The sequence below is a fragment of the Aptenodytes forsteri genome, unplaced genomic scaffold (genome assembly GCF_000699145.1).
Source record: "Aptenodytes forsteri isolate BGI_AS27 unplaced genomic scaffold, ASM69914v1 Scaffold166, whole genome shotgun sequence".
NCBI lineage: Eukaryota > Metazoa > Chordata > Aves > Sphenisciformes > Spheniscidae > Aptenodytes > Aptenodytes forsteri.
Genome location: NW_008796110.1, coordinates 4,093,469 through 4,111,994, shown reverse-complemented (window position 1 = coordinate 4,111,994; position 18,526 = coordinate 4,093,469). Strand labels below are relative to the sequence as shown.

Below are 18,526 nucleotides of genomic sequence, written 5' to 3'. Positions count from 1 at the left end.
AGTCTTCCCCCCATGGCACAGCATATGTCCCTTACTGTTTTTCCCTGTCCAGTATTTCATCCTTCCTCCTTTTCTTCCAACAAGCATATCCAGACCAAGATGCTCAGGAGAGCCAACCTGTCTCCAGGCCAGAGGACCTCCCACAGACCAGTGGCAGGGATACTGGAAAAAAGGCAAGTAGTTGTGTGACACTCGAGAACGGCTGCTCCCTTGGATCATCACGTCCCTCCACAGTCAAGGACTCTGAGAGGTTCACAGCCCTGGTGGGCCTACAGGTGCCTCCTCATCCAGCCAGCTAGATGGGGCTGGAGCTTTCTATTGCAGCTTAGGAGTTGGTCAAGCTCATTTTATGCCAAACTGCAACAGAACATCCAGTTTGCATTTTGATCCTTCGTGTAAGACAGTTGGCATTTGTTTAAATTTTCATCAGCACTGTTGCCCTGGTCGCTGGCAGCACTCAGCTGTTGTGCTGCGTAACATTAATGCTACCAGCATTCAAGCCTGGAGAAAGTGCAAGATGTCTACTAATGGTGGTGTCTGACCATCAACTAGGTCGTTTCTATGCATGTGCCAGAATTAGACCCACAGGAGAGCAGATAACGCGATGACTGCTGGCCGTCAAACTCCTTCCAGGATGTGCTGCACACACAGCAGTGCATGGCCTGAGCAAGTTTTGGAGTTTCTGAAGGAATATTGCCTGTTTGGATATTGTGCAGAGGGACCTAAATCTTACGTGCTTCTTTCCAAATCCAATTGTAGTGCATTGGGCCTAAATGAGCCATCCTTTATTCTATACCAGCTCTCTTGCCAAGGAATCTGACTGATTCACTCCAAATAGGAGCCTGGGAGTGAACTCATATTGATGCAGAGGGGATGACAGGGAAGCCCTGCAGTAAAACAGGCCATAATATAATTTGATAATATAGATACATCATAATTTGAGCTGTATGGAGCCAACTCTGCTCCAGTAGGGCCCATTAATTTGGACTTTTTGACATGTGAAACCAGCAAGATTGCTTCTAGACTTGTATCAAAAGCAGTACAAACATCAATAAACTGGAGCTAACATGTTACTAGACCTGAACCGACTCTCCAGAGTTAATCCACAACTGGGATAATCCACCCACAGATAATTTCGATTTGACTGTGGTGGATTTTCTTGCAAATTCTCACAGAATTAATTCTGCATAAAAAAGTAAGGAGCGGACATCTGGGAGGACATCCTATATTCTTCTGATTAAAAAAAAATTCTAGCCTTATATAAATAATGGAATTTAGCTTTAATTATGAAGTTGAAACCAGTCTTCCCGTAATTGCTTTCTAAGAATTCAATAGGATTTTAAATTCTAGGGACAAAAAAAAAAAAAAAATTAATTACCATTATCACCTATGTACAGAGAGATTATGAGATTTGTAGAAAGAGTTTACATCTCCTAGTCTATAACCTATCATTTTATAAAGTGGGTCACACTCAATGTTTTCCGGTTTTTAAAATTTATCATAGTATTCAATGGAATTACCTTCATGGGACAATCACAGATTTTTTTTTTTTTTTTAAAAAGGAAATCTTTTGGCTCATGTGAAGCTGGAAAAAAATGAAACAACAAATTTGAAGAGGTAAAAGCAAAATGAAAAAGGCAGAGATGAAAAGAAATCTCAATTTTTGATTACTGATCAATGGCACCTGATTTATGATTCTTTGTATTCTAGTTTTGGCAACACAGATACTAGCAGTTGGTATTTTCTTCCTTTCCCTCACTTCTAATTTCTCTTCAAAAGGGGAAAGAACTAATGTTCTCAGCACTTTCTGTTCCTGTAGAATAAAATTCAGAGGTAACAAACATGGCAAACTGAAGAGCTCCATAATGAAGGGACCTGAATAACTGACATCCTAGACTGAGAGAAAACTGGCACTTGAAAGCGCAGACTTAGTAACAAGGGTTTTTAAAAAAATCTAATAATTTTAAGAGTCTGAATTTTAGGGAGTTACTGAAAGATGACAATAGCAAATCTAATGGTGGCAGGTAAGGAGGAGGGTAAAATAATGTTGACAATTATTAACTTCTTTAAAACAAATTTTGAAGAAATGACTAATTGAGGACATAGAATGAACAGAAAACAGAATAAAATGTACCACAGATTTGCAAAGGTAGGTCGCACTAGACTTGTGCAGTAGCTTTTCTTGATAGGATATTTTTAGAAAAGAACAGAATAAAATGTACCACAGATTTGCAAAGGTAGGTCGCACTAGACTTGTGCAGTAGCTTTTCTTGATAGGATATTTTCTTAGAAAAGAAATTCAGTAGATCTCATCTGTTCTGACTTTACTAAAGCATTTGATACTGTGCCTCATGGGAAAACTACCAGTTAAGCTGAAGAAAATGAGGATTAAAAAAGAAACTACGTCTTGGATAAAGAAGCTGCCTTGAGACAAAGGCAATGGGTAGTGTTGAGAAACAGCAAAGAAAGATTTCTTGAGGAATCCTTGAAGATCCATCTTAGGGCTGAGCTTCCTTAATATTTTCACCGACGACTTCAGAATAAATATTAGGAGTGCACTGATGACGATGTTGTAAAACACTGGCAATAGACAGCAGGGTCAAAATGCAGTAACAAGAATTGGATAAGTCCAAAGAATGAAAGAGAGAAACAAAATTTAATACTTTAAGAGGGAGGGCAATACATTTTGACACATGAACAGCAATAAACATTTACTATAAACTGGGAACTCATCAGCTGGAAATGATCAAAACTCTGAAGACTGGATTGAATTAACCTTTCACAGAATGGCTGTGTGCCACAAGCATGATATACACATGAAAAGACAAGTGTTCCTTGAGTATATTAGATTAAGCATTTCTGGTATAATAGTACTACTAGTACTGTGTAAGGCATCTCATGGGGATGACTGCACAGTTCTGGTCACCAATGTTCAAGAAGGCGGAATTCAAAGTTTAATAGAGAAAGGCTCCTAAGATGATACAAATGAAGAACAGGAGGCTAAAACACTGAGACAAGGTGATGAAAGCCTAGGTTGTCTATTGTCAAACAATTGTCTAAAAATGCATCATAGGGTGAGGAGGAATTGGAGATGATGAAATGCTAATGAAGGAGGGAGCTATCCTTCATTACCCTTCATTAGGGATATAGGACAAGGTTAGCATGCTAAAAACTAGGAACTAATTTGACTGTAAGGTGATTCCTACACCTATAGAGCAAACAGGACTTGAAATGGCCTTCATATGGGTGAAGCAGGGGGCGGAAAACGGGAAGAGCAGTGACAAAGACTGACTCAGCCCAGCTGTTAAGAGAGGATGTGGGTGCCTTTACAAAGGAGGTATCAGGACGTGGACCTAACAATCCAGGGGTTCTTTTCCAGACCTCTGCTCCAAAACTGAAATCAGGGATATTTGCCCATATCCTCTTCTTTCCATTTAGTTGCACAACACAGACCAAGAAGGTGGTATGCCGCTGTGCAACTCATTCGTTTTTGTTTGTTCAGTGAAATGAACATGCATGGAGAGCTTTAATCAAGTCCTCTCCAGGTACAATGACTCTCTCCACTTGCCTTCTCAGTTTCAATAATGTTTGTAGTGTTCTTCTTTTTAAGTCAGATAGATCCTTCTGAGCCTTGAGGGCATTTACATACTACCCTTCCTTTAGAAACTTGTATGTAATGAGTATGTTAACGATCGATGTCCTTTAAAAAACAGCAAACTGTTGAGTTGCTCCTGACCTTCTATTGTATGGAGTTAACAGTTATTCAGCCTTTGGCAGTCTGTTTGATAGAAACAAATATTGGGATGACAACTGTGATTTGTCTTTGAGCAATTGCACACTACACAGTAACTATTTGCTCTGATTTTAATCGAATTTATTCTCATTCCTTTTATTAAAACTGATTGGCAGAAGGAGCCCAGTATATTCAGTTACTACAGACTTAAAAATAATGAGTTAAAAGACAACTACCTAATAACTCAAATCTTTACAATCTGTCTATTGCCTCAGAAATGAATATATATGGACAACGACAGATACCACCCTGTTCGCTTCACAGCCATTTACCACTTTAATCCCTAACCCAGTCCCTTTTTTCCTCCACAGCAAGGTAAAGCCCTTGTGCTGAAAAATGTATTTACATGTAAGTTTCTATCACTTCTTTTAGGCAATTACAGCAGCCCTGGCAGAGTCCATTACTCCTCAGCCACTCAGATTTCAAATAAATTTAAATGGGGAAACCCATTCATTTCTGTGAAGGAATAAATGAAGTATTTTATTACTCTCTGTGTGCGTTAATGGATGTGTATAAAGTATAAGTAAAAAATATGAATTCTGTATAAGGAAGGCCATCTTTTTTGAAGGAGAGAAAACAGGTGAGGGAGGCATGCAAATTTCTATAAGCTGTTCATTGGAAGCTATGCAAAATGCATCTGAAGAATGCTATTTGCCTCTGGCCTCAGCATCTAGCAGGTCCAGTTATGTTCAACATTATCTGTAGGAAGAGTTAACTCAAGTTAAATCCTGAATAAGACAGGAAAATATGCCATACACAAAATGATCTAAAAAGTACTTTCAGGTAGTGAAGTCTCAAAGGCAGCATGTGCTGAAATGAAAACGGTTTATACTTAAAAAGAGATTTTCACATATTGATGCTGTGATCATCTCCTTGAAAAATTATAAACCCTTGCTGCAAACTACAAGGGCATTATATGAGAGTTCTTAGACATAGTTCAAAATTGTAATAGGAGGTTTGCTGCTGTTCTCCCCATAATGGCAATTATACTGACTGAACAGATTAGCTACTCCATGAGAATTTCAGCTGTACACGTCATAAGGAATGACATGCTGAACCCTGTATAATTGTCATTGCAAATGTAATTTTTATTGAAAAAAGCTGTTCTATATTCATAATAGTACAACGACATGGGAGTGCTAAATAAAATGTCATCCTGCCTGCAAACAAATCCTGTTGATGCAAGTGCTGCTTATACCACTGTGTCTGCCATTAAGAAAGTAACCACCGTCTTCTGGGAAAGCATTCAGAGTCTTGTTCAACTGAGACTGTGAAAATGAGAGCTCTTGGGGAATAGACCTGGGAACCTGGCAACCACACTGCTGAAAAAGGATTCTCCCAACAAAAAGAATTTGCATGTTCACCTCTGTATTACCTAACAAGGACACTCCTGCAATTCAAGACTGTATACAGTATCTAGTGCACAAGTTAAAGGGTAAATAATAGTTATCAATAAATAGTTTTTCCTTATTTTCCACAACAATGCAACATATGGTATTAGGGCTAAGCATACCGTACATCAAGTTCATGATGAAATCTGTAGGAGTTTAGCTAGCGACACCAACAGGAGCAGGATTTGGCCCTGTTAGCCAGGCAAAAATATAATTTCATTGGGATTCCTTTCAGCTGCTTCATCTTTTGCATCAGAGAAATGGGTTCAATGGGACACAAAATTCTGGTGGAACACAGTCTATTTACTCCATTCAATAAAATTAATTTTTCTGAATTGTCTGATTAATTTTCAGCTGCATTTTTAGTCAGAAGCAGAATTTAATTAAGCAATTAAGTTATAAACACAGGCTATAAACCTCTAGCTTCACCTAACTCACACAGTGAATTTCCATTTACTGTATGTGATAGGCTTTCCTCTCATCCATTCTGTAATATAGTTATTTGCCAGGTCACTTAAGGGACAGCTTTACTATCCTATCTTAAGAACATGGCAATAATTTATTTCAAAGCGTGCATAAACCTAATGTAAAATGACTGAAATCAGGTACAGACTTTCTTTTTTTTCTGTTCTTGTAACTGTGTCATCGGTGCTTAATGGTCTGTATTTCTGATATAATGAGCCTGAGAAAAAATAAGAATAGCAAGCATGTGGCACAAAGAAGATGTGTACTTGAGGTGATGCACATTATATAAAAGTGTACAACTGAGGTTTTAGACTGAAAGGTCAAAGGACGCAAACTCTAAAATGAGTTTTCTCATTTCACAAATTATTTTTGACATTTTTCTAAATTTCTAATTTGAAGAGATATTTTCTTCAATACTTCTAGGCATAAAAATACTAAATGGAATATTTGTGCTATCTAAGCTTCAGGTATCTTACCTAGTAGGGAAACTTTCTTAGGGTGCATAGGTATTTGATGGCATGAGATTGGTCCTTTCACAGAGAAATTGTTGAAGGAGCCTCCAAGTACTCTGAATCACCTGCTTAATGAACCTCTCCCTGTTGATCAGAGGGGATCAGGAGATTACCTGATCAGCGTGAGCTTGTATCAACTCATTCTAACAGGTTGTGGCATGAATGCCCATACCACCAATGCATCGTCTGCTCTCTTTTTTAACAATTCCAAACAGAGCTCTTCTATTTCCAGGGCATTTAAAGCTTTCACATGAAAACCAGTGGAAGTTTTGGGAACCAATGGAATTTTTTGAATCTTCAGTTATGAACAATGACTTTAAAGGTTGCATGAAAGTAGTTCAAAATGGAGCTTCTTGCCAATGAGGGGCTTGAAGGGAGAAAGATGATCCTTTTTTTTGCGGAACAGCTTCCTTAGCCAGTAAACAAGCAAAAAATACTAGCAAATTATAAAACCTACTTTTTTTAAAGTCATCACCCCAGTCTGTCTTTCCAAATGGAAAATGATTTCATCCTGAGAAAGCTACCAGCTCAGTGCCCCTTCCCACAACTGTGGTTGATATTTGTGGAAACCCCACAAAGCATCATGATCATTGATGCTTCCATTGGGTCTGTGTGTACGTCTTTAAAAAAGGTAAGACAAAGTAGTGCATGCATATATTTCAAAGTATATGCACAATCCCTCATACTTCTATGCAGCCAATACTACTCAGCCACAAATACTACTTCAGCTATGCTCTTTTTATGATCACTCTGTTAAATATTTGGATATAAGCACTCAAAAAACCTCTCTGCACTATTGGAGAATATACAACATATCAGCTTCATGAAATGAGGAACACAAAGAACTACCACCCTCCCAAAACTCTGCTGTAACTAGAAAAATAAACATACCACTAAACAAAGCCGTATCAGAGAAATGTAAAACCAGCTTTACAAAATTAGTTCTCCTATCAAGATCTTCATCAATAAATCCAGCATTCCCATTAAAAAATTGAGACCATTTTTGCCAATGACTATGAAATTACATTTCTCTAAATACACAAACTGATTTTTAATTTAACAGCCAAGCTTTTCTGCATCACTTAGTTACACCTCTTTCACAGAAACTACAACTGCATCATTATCCAAATTATAAAATTACCTAAATTGCTAATAAATATGCACATCGTAGTTAAGTATCAGTGTAAATGAAGAATGCATGGACTATAATACATCAATATGAATTTTAATGTTCACACCTGTTCTGGTCAATATCTTGGTATTGTTGAAATCAACAAAAATAATAGAACAACAGACACAACACACTACATCTGTACTACATGCAGACATGCACACAAATAGTAATCACCTGAGTCCTTTTCTGCTGTTGCTAAATATAAAACAAACAAAAAAAGAGAGAAGAAAAACACCATTACAGAAATGTAACTATCTTAATTTCATTAGGGTAGACTAAATAGCAAATAAGGAGTTAAAATCTTAAAATCTTGAGTATAGCAGTGAGAGTCCTGACAATCAGCTCATCCAAGTGATGGGTTTTGTCAGCTGAGGGACAAATGGTGTATGTGTTTAGGTAGTATATTTTTATTTACCAGTTCTATATAGTCTCTATTTCAGGCTTACGGGCTGAGTTTGCATCCATACTGTGCCTGGGAATTTAGAAACATAAATAACAGTAAAAAAATACAAGAATGTAAGAATACAAGAATATTATTTTTGTTAGAGCCCTCTTTGCATCTCTGCTTTTTAGGCAGTTACTATTGGTCTATAGCTGATATTATCATGCAATAGTTGCATTTTGACTGACTGATATGATGTTGTTCACTGAAGAAATATTCAAAGAATAGGACAAAAATCCCCAAAATGTATGACAGTTACATTTGAGGACATCAGTAATGTTATAAAGATAATGATTATATGCTTTCTGTATGCAATTTGAGGAGTAAGCAATTAATGCAAACACTAACATGAATTACTTTCAAGAGAACAACATAATTTCAGTGCACAGATACAATAACGCTCCCATAAACCTAAAGAAGCAGAATGGAACCTATTGCTGAAAACTATTACATTTATATTGGTAAAAATGTAGCATATTTGTAATGACCAGAGTATAGAAAGAGACGAATACAGGTCTCATTGCTACTGAAAATCAATGATGTGTTTAATTTTCTGATGTTATGATGCTGGAGCCCTTCACTTTCAAATAGTACTCTACTTTATTCTCAGAAAAGTACTCAGCCTATTTCTCGTTGAGGTACTAGACTTCTATATGCAATTATCTATTGTGCTTTGGGTTTACAATTACATGAGTGTAAAACTAGTTACAGAAATCTAGTTGTGTTTCAATCAAAAGAATAAATCCAAAAAGACATTTGCAAGTCAAAATATGCCATGGGATGGACGGCAGTTTTATGTGCTGTTCCAGCTTACTGCAGTGTTAACAGTGTGCATATTTTAAAGTGCAAAATTTGCTACTTGCAGTGGAACTGCCACAATTGTCTAGGATATAGTTAAAAATCCTGGGCAAAGGTGTATTTACATCACTGTAAAAAACTTTTCCAATCCAATTTAGTGTCAGTGAGTTTAGATATCTTTTGCATGCTTTTGTCATCTTTTAAAAATGTTTCAATTTTTATACCCATTATTTCAACAGGTTTGCTGAAAGACTGAAATACTGAACATTAAAAAATCCCCTTTATGAATACAGAAAGATAAAAACTAAGGAAAACAGTTATTTTTGCTTTGTTGTTTTCCAGAATAGATTTAATATTCATCCTTCTTTCTTTAACACAACATGATATCATAATTAATTATGATAAACTGGTTACTAAGATGGTTTCATGTTGTTACTCCCATGATATAATACTGGTTGCTATAGTGATGAGATGGGTTTTTGGTTAATCACTTGTGAGATTGGTTAACTCATGTTTTTCAGAGAATTTGAGCAGACATGGAAAAAAGAAAAAAAGTTGGCTTTATAATATTGCTAAACATATGAGGCTTCTTCATTTTGTTGCTATGATAACTCTATTTCTTCCAGTATATTGCTAGAAATACATGCTATAGAAAAACATACTATGCATAAAAAAGGGATTTTTTTAAAGCAGAATTCATCCTTCATATATTTTCCTGTTAATTGACTCTACCTCCAAAAGAACAGTTGTATAGATGCACACACACTGTTTTCTACTCCTGAATATATCTGTACAGGTATATCTCAAGCTTTCTGCACTTTATGGAGAATAACAGATGGGTCTTGACGAGGCATTTGACTATTATTACTTCCTTTTTGTTCTACATAAGGTTTACAAATATTAAAATGACATTGTGTATCTTAGCCAATTTTTTTGAGCAAAATCTTAGTTCATTTCATGGTATACATTCTAGAACATACATAAATTCCAGAAAAAATGCTGTTTACCATCAGATCTAGTATTTTGTCCCATTAGTTCATCCAGGAAATCAGGATGTAATTAAGGTTTTAATCATCAGGTTATTATTATACGTCTGACAACACAACAGCAAAAATAAATAACACTTATCTATCTGTCTGCCTTATACATACATCAGAAAGGCATCTATACCCAGAGTTTTCAAGTTGCAAGGTACTGTTGCTGCTGATAAGGAAAGAATTTCCTGTCAGTAGTTTAATTACTAGAAATAGTTAGAGAAATAAAAAATAACCCATAAACAACCTTTTAGATTTATGGAGAACTCAAAAGTAAGAACAAAGGGCAACTTAAATTAAGAAGTCCTAGTCTTCCATTCAAACAGGGTCCCAGGAGGCATATTAAAGCAATGAATAGGAAAAAGCTCCATAGTTCACCAGCTGAGATTTTAATGAGACATTTCCCCTTGCTGTGGTAGGGGTTTGTTCAGGAAAGGGAAAAGGCTGCTCACAGAATATTCAGTTAATAGGCATTGTTGGCTTTTACAGCCACTTTGGCAGTTGATTGCTGTACTAACCTTCTATTTTGGCATATTCTGTAAGTCGAGTGTAATTGATCAAGGCAGCCTTCTCCAGACATTTTCTAACCACTTTCTTCACCTCTTCTGCTGGTATGGGAGTGGCAATATCTTTCATTAAAACCTGTGTCAGAGACAATTATACCACTTGGTTACACTCATTACCCAAAACCCAAGGGAAAAGGATAAAAGTACCGTAAAGTTACTACGGATCTGATAATGATTAAAGGCAGAAATCAAAAAGGAACTATTTCAGCTGATGGAACTAGATATTTGTCTTTGAAGGTTTCTGTTCAACCCTGGTTTGACTGCCTATATGGTATTTATAAACAATACCCCTACTGTTTGGCATCTTGCAGCATGCCAGTCAGTCTTCTTTTGGGTGACACCAAGACCAGTATAACAAGAGCATTCTGTGGATGGGCTGGATCATGGTGCCCACTAAAGATGCGGATGTGGAAATGTGTTTGGTTCTCACCTGTGGAAAAGCTTCCACCATTGCATAACCATTGACTCTTCAACAGTGTAAAGGAGAAACTGTGAACAACACCATCAGAGCTAGCTAATACCAACTTGCTTTTCTTCCTTCACAAAGTTATTCAAATTCAGCATGTCCTTGCTGTGAAAAACAGTCATCTATAGTAGGCAGGGAAAATATTGAACTTCTGGTGGAATATTTTATTATGGACAAGTAGAAGAACAGATCATATAAAGCTTTTCAAAACCTGCCAGTTTTTAAAGTCTATTAATTTTTAAAATATTGGACTTTGATAAAATGGATCACCTGTTGCAAGTGAGGTAAACTGAGAATATATACCTCTTTATATGAATGCAACATTACATTCTCTGGATTACTATAAAAAATATGGAATAAATACTGTTAATAATTCACTTGCATTTTTACTTTAATTCTATACTCCATTAACTTTCAACAGGTAGGTGTAAACAAAACTCAACATATTTTTACAACATTTTAATGTAAATAGTAAAATTTCAGATAACTCACAACCTTTTAAAAATGCTTCTCCAGTGGATCCCCAGACAAGCTTATAAAACATATCTAAAAACTACCGTTAAAGGGAGGAAGGAAGAGATATGGTCTGGGAAAGGATATGGTAGAAAAGAATCAGGTTCAACAACAGAGAAGCTATTAGGAAGATATTGTTGCAAAGCAGACTTCTTCCATTACTTGCACACACATATGACATATCTACCTTTCTTAACTTGCTTCTTTCTAATGCATAACTTCTGGGTTATCAACAAGTGAAAATACAGTATTCAAAAACTTTTATTCTGGATCTGATTTTTTTTCAAAATTTTCAAGACAGGTAAAAGAAAATGTTTTTAACCCATTTTGCATCCACAAGTATAGGCATGCACATTTATTCCCAGTCAAGACCGACAACGGTGTTGCTTGAGCACCAGATAGCGTACCATTACCATTCATAACAGCAGGAACACTGAGTGGAAATGGCTGTTTCATGTAACACAAAGGAGTCTACACAGCACTATGATCACTGAGATTGTAAGTGAAAGAAAACATATATACCCAGACTCTCTATGTGTTTTTGAATATGGCAGAGGTTTTCTAAGGCAGAACCTCTATCCATGGAGTGTTCTGCAGTGCAGAACAACTGACACTCCCTGGGACCAGACCTCTCAGATTTTGGCAAAGCTATACAGACTGGGATCTAAGCTTTTTTTGAATTCGTACCTTCATTGGGCTCCTGCTGATACAATTCCTCTGGAATCTCTGCTGGAATTTAAAGTTCTCTTTCCTCAGAGATGACTGAGATGTTTTTACCATTACGAGGTCTTCTCCCTTCCAGTCAATACAAGAGGATTTGCCGAGCAGGAGTTTACATTTATAGCTGCCCATGTCAGTTTTGCTGCATATAGCTTTTTCTTCTTAAATTGACTCAGATTATGCACTTATGGAAGATTATTTGGATTATATAGAAGCTTTTTAATGTTACATATCAGTATAGACAACTTCAGCAGCATAGAAGTCATAGAAAGCAGGGAAGGGGGCGTGTAGAGTAGGCTTGTACTGCTTTAGAGGCAATGCTGGGTAATTGTTAAATTATAAAGAAACAGAAAGTCACTACAGTGGCTTGAAGTGCAAGTCCAATAAATAAGTCCTATAGAAAACAGCTGTTTGCCTGTGTGGAAGACATTGAGAAAAAAACCTCCCAGTGAACAATTAAAACAAGTAAAATACCTGAGAAGACATGACTCTGCTTTCAGTAGCCTGAATGCAAAAGACAAATGCAGGCTTAGTACTCAAGCAGAATTTAAAACATGTTCTCAAACTTACCCTTTCAAGTAATGAAAGTGTGGCTTTTAAAGCTCCTTCAGGACGTCCAAAAGGGAAACAGTATCTTAAAAAGTAAAAAAAAAATGAAAAAGGAAAAAGAGGAAGAGAAAATGATCAGAATTATAATACCTAAGTTAGGAATTTACTTTCAGATGTAAATGTACACAACTTGCATTAAATTATGTTAGCAGAAGACTCCCATACATGAAGTACCAATGAAAGCAGAAGGCCTCTTCAGTAGTCTACCATGGAGCATATACATAGTACAGCAGTATCAGCCCACCAGCAGCCCAGGCCTAAATACAGAAAAAATACAAAAGGCAACAAGCATCACTTCCACCTTCTCATCTATGAAGGATATTTAATGGTCTCTGATGAGCTTACTTGTCATCTTCCTGGAAAGAGGTACTATTTCTCATGTAGCCATGACAGCTACTGGAGCTGTGAAGTAGCACTCTGTATATTATATCTTGTTTTAATATTGGATTAACATAAGGATATAATGTCAGATATTTAAGTTTCTAGAGATATATAGGAATAAAAATGCCTGCAGATATTCCATAATTTTTCCTGTTATATCATAAATAGCTTGGAAAAGCATTTTATGTTATCTTAAATTTTATCAGCTACAACTTAAACCATACCCACTTCTGTCTCGATACTTCTAAAATTATGTAAATTTAAAAAGTGATCCCATTCATAGCTTTGTTTTTAATTTTTGTCTACTGAATGATCCAATATATCAGCTCAACGAGACTACAGTGCTCAGGCAACTGTAACCTCTTTTAATCCTGTCTATAAAATCTAGCTGGGATATCCCCAATTGGAAAAAGGATTTTTTACTTTGCTGAGATTATGCTTTTCTTATTATTACTCACTGAGAATGGTAGCCTCATATTCTAATGTTTTCCAATAGTAAAATATTTTCTAATGATAAAGATTCAGACCAGTGAATTTTAGATATACATTTTGGTCAACCAAAATAAAGCCCTGTAAATGAGGTCAAAAAAGGATTTCCTGCAGCAAGAATTCCAGTATTTGCTTTGCCTCATTTTGTTTCTTTCCTACTGTAGGGCTAACAATTTTCGGGGACAGGTTAACAAATTAGCAAAGCAGATTTAATGACCTTTAGGCATTAAGTCATCTTAAAACAGAACACATCTTTAGGTGTTTTGTCTCCTCCTCCCTTTTCAATATATTTCCACAATCCTTGACTTGTCTTTCCCACTGTTTATTCCTATCAACCTCTAAAGGTAGTTTTTGAATAAAATTCACTCATTTCTTGATGATATTTAATATTTCAAATCAAAGACTTCCTTCCAGGTATGTTCTGCAATGTTATGTTCCAGGTATGTTATGTAAATAACATAACAAGCTTCCAAACCCCAACCCGTTTTAAGTTCATGATGCAGACAGAAGTCCCACAGTAGAATAGGGATTACTCAGTTTATTGCAGAGACAATATGTATGAGTACAACATGGGCAGCAAGCTTATGTGTGCAATTAGTGCAAGGAGCTTCTGACAGAGAAGAGTTGTTTTCTTGAGATAAGCAGCTTAAAGAAAAGGAAATGTTCACAATAGAGGCCTAAAGGGACACTCAGCAGTCCCGCCTCTGTGCTGCTGAAGAGGCAGGGAAGCAGCATCTTGCTGGCAAGGAGAAATTCAATCTCTTAGATAAAACCCCTATGGCAGCCGATTTCACACTGTCTGACTGTGGCAAAGATGCTCCCACAGCTGAGGGGATCTTTAAGGATAGGGAGACGTAGATGGTGACAGTGGTCAATTCAATTATTAGACATATGGACAATCGGGTCTGTGACATCCAAGAGGACCAAGCAGTAAGTTAGTTGCTGGGTACAAAGGCAGTGGACCTCAGGACATGTTTTTATAAGTTACCTAGGGGAGAATAGAGAAGGAGCAGCACTCATGGTCTACATTAGTACCAGCAACATACAGAAGTGTAGGAGGAAGACTTTAGAGATTAAATTCACACAGCCAGGCAAGAGGTTAAAGTCCAAGACCCTCATGGCAGCTTTCTCTGAAATATTGGCTCTTCCACATTAGCTGCCTGAGAGGCAGGCAGAGATCTGGAGTCTCAGTGGGTAGGTAAGATGACAGAGAGGAAAGCTTTAAGTACCTTAAGAACTGGGAAATAGTTTAGATGAGAGCCACCAGCACGGGATGGGCAGACTGCATCTTAATCATAATGGAACCAGGCTGATAGCAATGAAAATTAAAATTAAAAAGACCATAGGGGAGTATTAAAACTGGAAGCTGCGGGTTAGCTGACAGGCATGGGAGAGAATCTGTTTCAGATGGGTGTGACCTAGTGACCTGAGTGGACATAGCAAATGTTCAGTGTACCTCTAAAAAGGCAGGAAGAGAAATACAGTCTTCAGTTAAATTGTCCACAAAGATAGCTGACCAGTGCATGCAATGCAAAGCAATGGAGCGAGGGCAAAGCTTAGAAAAGCTCTGACATATTACGGAATAAAAAAAAAGTGCTTGAAAGTCTGTACCACTGACCCCCTAATTAGGATGATGAGAGTGATTAGGAAATGTTAAGTGACATTAGAGAAGCTGCAAATTGATGACAAATAGTAAGAGATTTCAACTATACACATGTACACTTGATCAATGTCTCATGAGATATAACGATAATATTTTGGGACACAGTTTTGAATTGCTTCCTTGGACAGCTAATTTAGGACCCACAAGAAAAGATGCTATTCTGGATTTGGTCTCAGATGTGAACAGGACATAGTTTGAGAGGTGCAGAGCAGGAGAGGTGCTCTGTAGTAGTGATCATAAAATAATAAAATTTAATAATGTAGCAAAAGAGAACAGGCAAAAAAAATTCAGTACATGTACATTCAGTACATGTATATTCAATTTCAAGAATGGGAACTATGAAAAAATGAAGAACTTGAAAAACAAAAGCCAAAACCTTAAAGGAGCAATCGAAAAGGCAAGAAACCTACAAGCAGCCTGAGGGAAAATTAAAAAAGTAGGAGCCAAGTCAAATGCATGCCACAATTAAAAAAAAAAGTGGTCAAAAAACTAAACAAAAAACCCTCTATGTGACTCCATGAGAAAGACAAAGAGGTTATTGTAGAGAATCTGGCATTTAAAAACTGTAAAACATGGAGGACATGAAAGCCTCTAAAATATTCTAGGGCACGCGTAAACAGCATGGATGCTCAAACTGACAGTAAAAAGAACAGTGGAAGCAGGAAGCCAGCTTGGGAGATGGTGGGACTGCCCGGTGACTGCCCGGAATACAGGGCACTCAGGGACAGTAAGGTCAAAGCAGAGAAAGTGCATGCTTTGCATCCATCTTTACTGCTGAATGTATTTTTCAAAATATTCAGCATTTCAGTTATCACAACAATTTTGATGGATTGAAATATGGAGTAGTTTTAATACCAACTTTTCTTAAGAAAGCAATCTCACAGCCAAGGTTATTCTGTGTTAATTAATGATACAGGTGATCTTACATTATTTGAGTCTAGGTTTTCTTTTAAAGTCTAATACCAATTCTTTATCAGGATGTCCTATATTGTGACTTTATATGCTTTATACATTCAGATTCCAGGGCACTATTGATTCTTCCTTCTACCAGTATTATGCCAGTATCCTCGTTTAAATCCAGACATTCCACCTATTTTTTTTTTTTATTTCTAACATTTGCTCAGAGAAAGATATAATAATTGCTCTTCACCTGGCAGAGCACTGTTTGTCTACCTTGATTAAACAGGATTTTAAGGCAAACCTTAGAGTCCTCTGAAGGATGGAGGCATTCATCTTTGAATGACACATTTAATTGCTCTCAAGGAGGAGTTTCTAACATTGTTTGAATTCCCTCAAAACCCACCAAGACCGAGGCAGAAAGATCTTATGGTCACTGATATAGCCCAAGCTCATCAACATACTCTAGTGTGTAGGTAAGCAGACATGATGGGTTTTACCTATATTTGTTCCAACTCAAATAATTATTTAGACATTATTATACATTTTTTAATTAGTGTCATGCACGTGAAAGGCTGAAGGTGAACAGAATTATTCCAAAGATGCCTAGCCTCTCTTCTTGTTCCCCCATCTCCCTCCTATCTCTGAACATACTCAGAAGACTTCTGCTGTTTCAATATTCTTTGGGCCACAGCTACTCTCACTGACTGTGTATGAGTAAAAGTACCTATATTCACTGGAAATTACAGCAATTGTGTTTCTACCATAAACTTGACAGGATATGGTCATAAGTATGCCAATCACAGGCCAGAGGTCTTCTCCCAGCTCCAATACTCCTTCATTTTTTTTTTGTAGCAAACATGAGAAGATATTGTCACAGAAACAAGTTTTCCTTCCCCCTGCAGATTTGTCAGTACTCTCCCCCTGCCTTTCCAAGACCTGGGTAGGAAGCACTCTGTCCTATGCTGCTCTGTATCGCTTCTCTGGCAAGAGCTATTTAATCCTATGGAAGACAGGAAACAGGAACTGTGTCAGAGAAGAATCTTTAAAGGAAATAAAGGAAGGGAACATCATTTTTTCCCAAAAGGAATACCCTCCAAGGAGAATCCTAGCTCTCTTTAGTTTAATACAGAGATGAAGTCCCAAGTGAAGACTGCTACGTCCTCTGTGCTCAAAAACCCCCCGACAACCTAGTTATGAACATGACATATACCAATGAATACTAGACACTTACCTCATCAAACCAGAGGGGCATCCAACAAACTTACAGCCAGCCTTGCCAAATGAAAGAAAGCTGTTTCACACAGCACTATTTAAACTGTGGAACTGGTTGTCGTAAGGTGACACAGAGACAAAAAATTTCTATAAATATATTCTAAAAAAGGATTAGATTGACAGAATGATGGCAGATAGGTTGGCTTAGTGTGATAAACTAACAGATTTGGTGGTCTGCATGCCATGTTTATGCTAAGCTTCATAAACCATCAATTGCTAGAAAATAGAAGGAAATATCACCCCAAGTTTGCTCTGTTTCTTGTACTCCTTCCCTAAACATCTTCTACTGGTATTGACAGTCCTTACATATGGCAAACTCTTTACTGAGGATGACAGACCTTAGCTGATTTGGAAAGATAAGTATACCATGAAACCAAGAAAATGACATTAGACATCTAGAAAAGTTTTGGCTGCCATCTATCAAAGATGTTCTCTACTCATAAGATTTTTCTGATCAGTACTAATCCAGAAATTGTGATGGCTCAGTCATTTTCATTCAGACAATTTGCTTAGTTAGAGTTACAGAAAGCTTAAAGTTTAAAAGGATTGACAAAAATCAGATTCTTGCACAATCTTTTCTACCATAGAAAAATACAACTCACATAATACACAAATTTTAAGCACAATCACTTGTCTAAATAAATTATTCCATATTTAATATATTCAAAAATTCTTTGCAGGTAGACTATTTTATTTTCACTTCACTTGTTCAAGACCAAAATTGAACACCATGAGAAAATTCTTCCAGAAAAAACTTAGTATTCATTGAATAAATTATATACTTACCTGAAATGGCTTATTTGGTTTTCTAAAAGGGAGGAAAGTCTGTCCTTAATTTCCTCAAACCTTTCTTTCTCTTCAACAGATACTGTTCCAATTCCATCTGGCCTGTAATAGTAAATATTTAATAATTGTTGATATCTCTTCATGCTGATTCCTCTTTGAGCAGTGATCTTTATTTTTAAAGCTTTCAGTTAACATGCATGCTAACTCCTTTCCCCTTTCCCATTGCCTTGAAGGATAAACAGTAACTTGTGAATATAGTTAAAGAACAGACTGCAACAAAACAAACAGTTTAACATTTGAGCTGAACTTTTAAATTCAGGTCCTAAGTTTCTACCTGATCCCAATGTGAACACAAGGTAGCATATATTTCTCCCAAACCATTCCCAAAGATATATAATATCCTTTCTCAAGAAAATGAATACTACTGGCACAATAGAGGGGCCTACTTGGATCTTGTTGAATTTAAACTCCTTGAATCGTCCAGATATTTTTCCAGAGGCACAATATGGCTGAAAGTGATTTTAAAATAAACATGGGAGGCACACTACAGTG

At 36.8% G+C, this 18,526-nt stretch overlaps 1 protein-coding gene across 1 annotated transcript in view; it reads right to left on the bottom strand.

The window, feature by feature from the left end:
• CADPS2 (calcium dependent secretion activator 2) overlaps nt 1-18,526 on the bottom strand; it is a 347,118-nt gene that overhangs the window by 73,582 nt on the left and 255,010 nt on the right. The window contains exons 15-18 of the mRNA XM_019474039.1: nt 17,975-18,076; nt 12,445-12,508; nt 10,128-10,251; nt 7,510-7,530 (exon numbers count right to left, since the gene is read on the bottom strand). Coding sequence (XP_019329584.1) covers nt 7,510-7,530; nt 10,128-10,251; nt 12,445-12,508; nt 17,975-18,076 — 311 coding nt within the window. The remainder of the gene's footprint in view (nt 1-7,509; nt 7,531-10,127; nt 10,252-12,444; nt 12,509-17,974; nt 18,077-18,526) is intronic.